This window comes from Tachypleus tridentatus, chromosome 13, assembly GCF_004210375.1.
Source record: "Tachypleus tridentatus isolate NWPU-2018 chromosome 13, ASM421037v1, whole genome shotgun sequence".
In the NCBI taxonomy this organism is placed as follows: domain Eukaryota; kingdom Metazoa; phylum Arthropoda; class Merostomata; order Xiphosura; family Limulidae; genus Tachypleus; species Tachypleus tridentatus.
In genome coordinates, this window is record NC_134837.1 from 33209424 (window position 1) to 33216486 (window position 7063).

Genomic DNA, 7063 nt, shown 5'->3' on the forward strand with positions numbered 1-7063 from the left:
TTGTTTTCTCCCTCAGTGGCACAGCAATACGTCTGCGGACTTACAACACTAGATGCAGTCAGCTCATTGTGTAGTTTTGTGCTCAATTTTAAACCAACAAACAAAGCAACAGTTGCATGTGAAAATACATTAAAAATATTTTTCATCATTAATTTTTTCTTTGTAATTACGCACAAATCTACACAATGAGCTCTCTGTACACTGCTCACTTCAGGTATAAAAATCCGGTTTCTAGCGGTTTAAGTCCAAAGACATACCACTGTACCACTGAAGGGCTTTCTGCCATTAGAACACTGCCATAAGAAACATGAATAATATCATTGCTAATATATTTGATCCAGAAAAAACTTCAAAATTTACATATTTATGAAGGCTAAGCATGGCCAGGTGATTAAGGCATTCAACTCTTAATCTGAGTGTCGCGGGTTCGAATCTCCGTCACACCAAATATGCTCGCTCTTTCAGTCGTGGAGCATTATAATGTGACGGTCATTCCCACTATTTATTGGTAAAAGAGTAGCCCAAGAAAGTGTTGGCGGTGGGTGGTGATGACTAGCTGCCTTACACTGCTAAATTAGGGTCGGCTAGTGCAGATAGCCCTTGTGTAGCTTTGGGCGAAATTCAAACCAAACCAAACCATATTTGTGAAAAAGGTAAAAGTCTAGACAGTTTGGGAATTTTAGGAATAAACAGATGTCTAAAAACAAATCCATAAAGAAATTCTAAGCTACGAAACCAACTTAATTTCCAACTTATTTGTCTCATGATGAATATCAGAATCACTTCTGGTTTTTTGTTTACAGATATATATATATATATATATATACAACCTGCTATAAAACATTTTACTCTGTATCTGATGAAGCCAGGTGGTTAGAGCTCTCGACTCGTAATTTGAGGGTTGCGGGTTCGGATCCCCGTCGCACCAAACATACTTTCTCTTTCAGCCGTGTGATCGTTATAATGTGACAGTCAGTCCCACTATGCTTTGGTAAAAGAGTAGCCCAAGAGTGAGCAGTGGGTCGTAATGACTATCTGTTTTCCCTCTAGTCTTTCTTTGCTAAATTAAGGAAGGATAGCGCAGATAACGCTCAAGTAACTTTGAGCGAAATTCAAATAAACATTATAGACTATGAACAATTTTGATGAATGTAATGATATATTTGTGAAACGTACAATTGTCTTGTTTCTCTTTAATTCTGTATTGCATTAGCCATTAATGAACGTCGCAAGCAGGATTTTACCAAAGAAATTTTACTTGAAACATCATTTATATTAATCTTGCAATTATCTTAAGACTGTCAGTCCTCCTTCCCATCAGTAGCCGTTGACTGATGAAATAGTTCATTGTCATTCTCCTTTGAACTTTTATATAGGCATTCTTCTGTGCAACCCATCTTCTCACAGATGCAGTTATATGTGCAAGGTGAATGGCCTCTGTACGAACACAGCAGATGTTTTAGCATCTTAGCTGGTCTATGACCCTCAAATAACTTGGTCTTCCAATCGTTTTTTTCCTTATACCAATCATTTTTTCTGGGGAATCAATATTTGGATTTGGTGTGTGCACAAACAGCCATATTTTGTCACGTGATGAAGGAAGCTGGTTTGAGATTGGTGGACTTCATGCATTATTGATAGAATGTTCTCCTTTTCTGGAATTTCTAATGCCTTCCACATCTTCTCCTTTCCCATTTTAAAGAATGCAGATACAAAATCACAACCTGTAAAAGCATGTATGGCAGGAAGTAGTTTTGTTATTCTATTACTGAGAAACTTTCGAGATCATCAGTTTGTGTAGCCCTCTCAATCTTTATCAATAACTTGCTCGTGTGGGAAAACAGTGTATTGTTAGCATAATAATATTTGCATCTGATGATTTTATTGTTACCTCTTCTTGCACACCGTGTGCTACAAAATCTGTGTTGGCCTGTACAATGTGGAAGATCATCCTGGTGTCAGATTCTTCTTGTTTTGAAAATATTACAATATTAAAAACAATGATTTCTCCATTGGTGAACCCACCTGCCAGGTGAATCATGTGTTCTCGATGATGAACAAACTCCGGAGCATTTTGGGACATTTTCACACAGACACTCAATCAGTGCTACTTTGTTTGCTGAAAGTACCATAAACTTTCGTCAAAGGGGAACTGAACTCTTACGGGTCATCTGATACCTTCTCGTTCCACTGGCAATTGCGATCCTATGACTTTTCTCTTCATCTTTCAATGAATACTTACAATCATAATACTCAAAAACATCAAGTAAAGTGTGCCTTGTACTATGACCATTGTACTATGGGTGAAGTATATGTTTCTGTGCAGGATCTTTAAACCTTTATCATTGACCTGGCAGGTAATGGAGCTCTATAATAGCATTTATGGTGCACACACTAAGATTAAGACTTGTTTGAACAGGCACAGGATCTTCAGATAGTGGAAGCCTTTTTTCAAGCATATGCTACACAATTATTCTCATATATCCATTTTCGCGGAATATAGCTGTTGGAACCGTCGTGTTAGGAAGACTTACCATTTGTAGAGGCAGAGTGATGTCTTGACGTATCTGTAGAACTCCGTAAACACAATTTCTATAATTTAGGCTGATAATCTTATTCTTTCCTTGAGCTAACACTTCGGTTTTCGTTTTCATGTTACGACACATGTAAGCTAGATATGGGGCTATAGAACCTCTTTATCCATCAGGAACAAAAATACCTTCAACTGAATTGGTGCAGTTATTCTTTCCACGACTCCGTAGCTGTCAAGAAAGATGTTTAGGCCTCAAAATTGGTGTTGGCACCACTTGAAAAATTCAACAACTTCATATGTGGATGATTGTCTGTGTTGAATATAAATCATATTTGCCTCCAAGTGGTTGGTTAGTGCCTTGATGTGATTTTGTTGTTTTTTTTTCGTTGCTGATGGTTGTGTATTTTTCATCTTCAAAACTGCAATCGAGGCGCAAACGCAGTTTTGTTTTTCAAACCATTAGTAGATATGATGAAACTTTGTAGTCTTCCGCCTTTTGAAACGTCGTCCTCTACACTTCCGTCTCCACAACAGGCAGTTTCCATCCATTCTACAAAGTTTCATCATAAATACTCTGCCGAAATAATCTATCAAAGAATACATTAGTAGATATGTTCTGAAGTCTTCTGTTTGAGTATCTCTTGAGATATAACAATGTTGTTTGTTTTTACGGGAGGCAAGAATCAGCTAAAAATGTCATACATATGATTTTAAGGTTGTTTGCTTATGAAAACTCGTCATGGCACCCTTTAATATATGGTACATACAAATTGAAGGATCTTGTTTATCTTAAAGGGAACTTTGGGGTTGGTCTATTCCCATATTATTCTCATTACTTTAGCACAAACATAAATAAAAACAACAAATATTCGTTTAAAGACACTAAGTAATATTTTGGTATATCTTTTGCATTTTTGTGCAGTTGGGTGCTTAAATATGAAAATTCCTTGACCTTGCCAGTCGACTATAAAGTAAACTATCTTATAGATTTATTATAGCAAAATTTGGGAGACACGGCATAACCAGGTGGGTTAAGACGTGCGACTCGTAATCTGAGGGTCGCGGGTTCATATCCCTGTCGCGCCAAACATGCTCGCCTTTTCAGCCGTGGGGGCGTTATACTGTGACAGTCAATTCCACTATTCGTTGGTAAAAGAGTAGCCCAAGAATTGGCGGTGGGTGGTGATGACTAGCTGCCTTCCCACTAGTCTTACACTGCTAAATTAGGGACGGCTAGCACAGATAGTCCAATGGGGTTAAGGTTGACAATTATACCCATTCGCACCAGGTTTTGCGCTAAATTGAGCCCCAAATACAGTCTACAGGTTTGTTTGTTTTTAAGCGCAAAGCTTCACAACGCTAAACTCAGCGGTTCGCTTCCCTTCACTGGGCTCAGCAGGAATGGACGAGCATCGCGAATGTGGCTTTGCATGCCATTTTCTTATAGCAAAACCACAACGGGCTATCTGTTGAGTCCACACAAACAGGTTTCTAGCTTTCCTATAGCAGTGATTTCAGTCATTTCTTTAAATAATTACAGAACTTATTACGCTAGGGTTACATTTGTTTCTTACAACTGTTATATTAGTACGATTTTGTTTGTTAAACTTTTAAAAGCAAACTGCAGGAATTTTACTCAAAATATGAGACCATGATCAGTAATAACTGTAATGCTATATTCTGTATGATGATTTTTACGTATCAGTTGGTTATATTAGTAGACAGTGAGGATGTAACCTCGAAGATGCATTTGGATGTCTTTTTTATTTTTTTATTCTTTCCTTCGTATATTTCATGATAAATATTTTGTTTTGTTACTATGAGTGTAAATGACAACAACTGTTTATCTATGGATTTGAAAGTTTAAAACAACAAAGCACACACTGATACACAATCAAAATAATAATAACAATAAAAGACAAGCGCACGCAGTCTATTAAATATTTATTGTGGGTATTGTGATTCCGTGAATTGTGAACCAAAGTTTTTCTTGATTTCAGATAATTGTTATAATCAGGATACGCTCAATACTTAGATATCGTCTGCACTGTTGTCTTACGTTTATGTCTTTTAAAGATTTAACGTTGATGTTGCATTTCTCGATATACCATAATTTATAGAAGTATTAAATAACAGTTGTAATGAATGATAAAACCAAAATTATAAAGCAGAATATACACGCCAGAGTGAACCTTACCTAATCATGAACATCTTCGCGACATCACCTTGGGAAATTTCTTGTAAAACAATACCTAAATATTTTGCAACAGTATGGTTGGGATAATAAAGGTTTACAAGCGTTTGTAATGCGTTCAAGTTTCTGTATTGACTACCAATTTACAAGGAATCATGTGTCGTAGTTTGATGGTACAAGGTGATACTTCCAGCCCGTTTTGTGTTTTATTACTCATAGTCCGTAATACTTTACAAAGATTATATATATATATACTGGTTGGGGACAAGTGCTTCTAGAATATGACCACGTTTAGAGAGTATTCAGAAGAAAATCAATCCTTGAATTATTCGAGAAAAACTATACTAAGACTGGACAGGTATTCTATGGGATTTTTAATATCCTGTGTGGACTGAAGGAAGAACTGAAAGCAATGATTCGTTACGTATCAACAGTAGAAGATAAAGTTACTACAGCCACCACTGAGACTAACAAAATACCAAGTATCAAAGATAAGCATGTTATTGAAAGCTTGGATCCAATTTCTTTAGCATTTTACCCTCAACTGGCGGTACTGTCATTTTTAGGAATACCTTTTGTAAGAGATACAAATGAGGAGAGATGTCGCCCTGGATGGTGGAGTGTCTTTATTCTATTCATCCTGTGTGTTTATTGTTTTCATCACCTAGCATTGCTTGTCAATAACTTCGATAATGCTAGCAGCTTAGTTTGATTCGCTGCATCCAATTTCTTGGACTCCTTAAGCTGTACCATCACCGCTATTACATTTACATATCACAGCGAAAGAGTCCATAAGTTTATTGACACGCTAGATTGGTGGGATGTCTTTGGACTTCCCACAAGAAGTCGACAGAAACTGCGGATTTGGATTATGGTTACGACTATATTAGGAGGTTTCTATGTCATTGGAAACAGTACCATTCTCTTCGTGATGCACGGCGAAGATCTCCAAGTTTATTTGCAAACCCACTTGTACGGAGTTTCTGATAAACATTTCACAAAGCAGTTACAGTACGTGATTGCCTTTGTCGACGCTCTGCTGTTCTGTATCCTGATACGAGGAATCAATATATTCACAGGACTATTTTATATCTTTGTCTGTCGAGTTATCGCTTCGAATTTTTCTACTTTGAACGACATATTGAAAGCTGCTGCATTGAAGAATAACATCACACCAAATGCTGTTCGACGATTTAGGAAACTTCACACCGAACTCGCAGATCTGGTTATAACTATCGATGATATTGTAAACTTTATCCTTTTTTGTTGGTACTCAACTATACTGTTTGATTTGTGTATCGATATCTATTATTTCTTTATCTTTGAAAGCAAAACACACGATGACCAAGCACAGAGAACAACGGCAGGGATACTCGATCTTTACAGATTTACGTACTCACTGGTTTTCTTTTTGTCTACTAGCTTTTCTGCAGCTAATGTAACCGAAGAAGCCCACGCTTCCCTGCCTTTAGTACACAAACTAACAGATGAACAGGCCATCACCGATTGGGAACTTCAGGAACAAACTCTGCTGCTTAGTGCTCAACTCACCGCCCCAGAAGTAGGGTTTACCGGATGGCATTTCTTCTATATAGACCGCAGCTTTATTCTTAGTGTAACTGGAGTAGTCATTAGTTTTTGTGTTGTTATAGTACAGATGAATACATCACCTACCTCATCAACTGGACCAACACATTAAGAACCTGATGGAACAGATAGTTATTGAAACTATATTGCACTTAAGTATAGTTTAAAATGGCTATTGACGTTAGGCCAGCTACTAGGCTTATTGCTAATTAGTACAAATTTAAATGTTTAAAAAGAATCTAAAGTAAAGTAAACTGCTATCTCAAAACAGCAACAGGTAGAGATTAATATTTCTAGAAAAGTATTAATTTTCATCATAATTACCTCCAGAAGTTCCTAGAAAAAACATGAACGTTTGTTCAATACTCAAATTTGACATTTTGAAACGAAAAGACAATTTAATAAGATGTAATCATTGTTTTATGAGATTTGAAAATAAAATGATTTTCAAGTGTTCTAAATACGAGGTTAGTGGTATCTTTACCATTTACATTCATAAAACTATATAGACGTCCATGTATTTACTATATATGAACAATGTAGCTGCAGTAGTAGGTTTAAATAGCATCTCGAAGTAACCGGACATTCTTGAGTTTGATTACCTAATCAATTATAAAAGCAAGCTTTGTTTATACCTCAAAATTAATGTTCACAAAACATTCCTAAAACTTTGGTATAATTATAACAGCTGTTACTATTTTCAGTGAAATACACCGTAGCAGTTACTAGCAACATTATTAGGATTATTA

At 36.4% G+C, this 7063-nt stretch overlaps 1 protein-coding gene across 1 annotated transcript; it reads left to right on the forward strand.

Moving 5' to 3' along the window:
- Positions 1 to 5356: 5356 nt before the first annotated feature.
- Positions 5357 to 6679, forward strand: LOC143239303 (gustatory receptor for sugar taste 64f-like). The gene has a single exon (XM_076480233.1). It carries the CDS (start codon positions 5599 to 5601, stop codon positions 6424 to 6426), a length of 828 nt encoding a protein of 275 aa, XP_076336348.1. The 5' UTR covers positions 5357 to 5598; the 3' UTR covers positions 6427 to 6679.
- Positions 6680 to 7063: the final 384 nt, after the last annotated feature.

Excerpts from the sequence above, each read along its gene's own strand:
- LOC143239303 (XM_076480233.1), top strand. The coding sequence starts at position 5,599 with ATGGTTACGACTATATTAGGAGGTTTCTATGTCATTGGAAACAGTACC.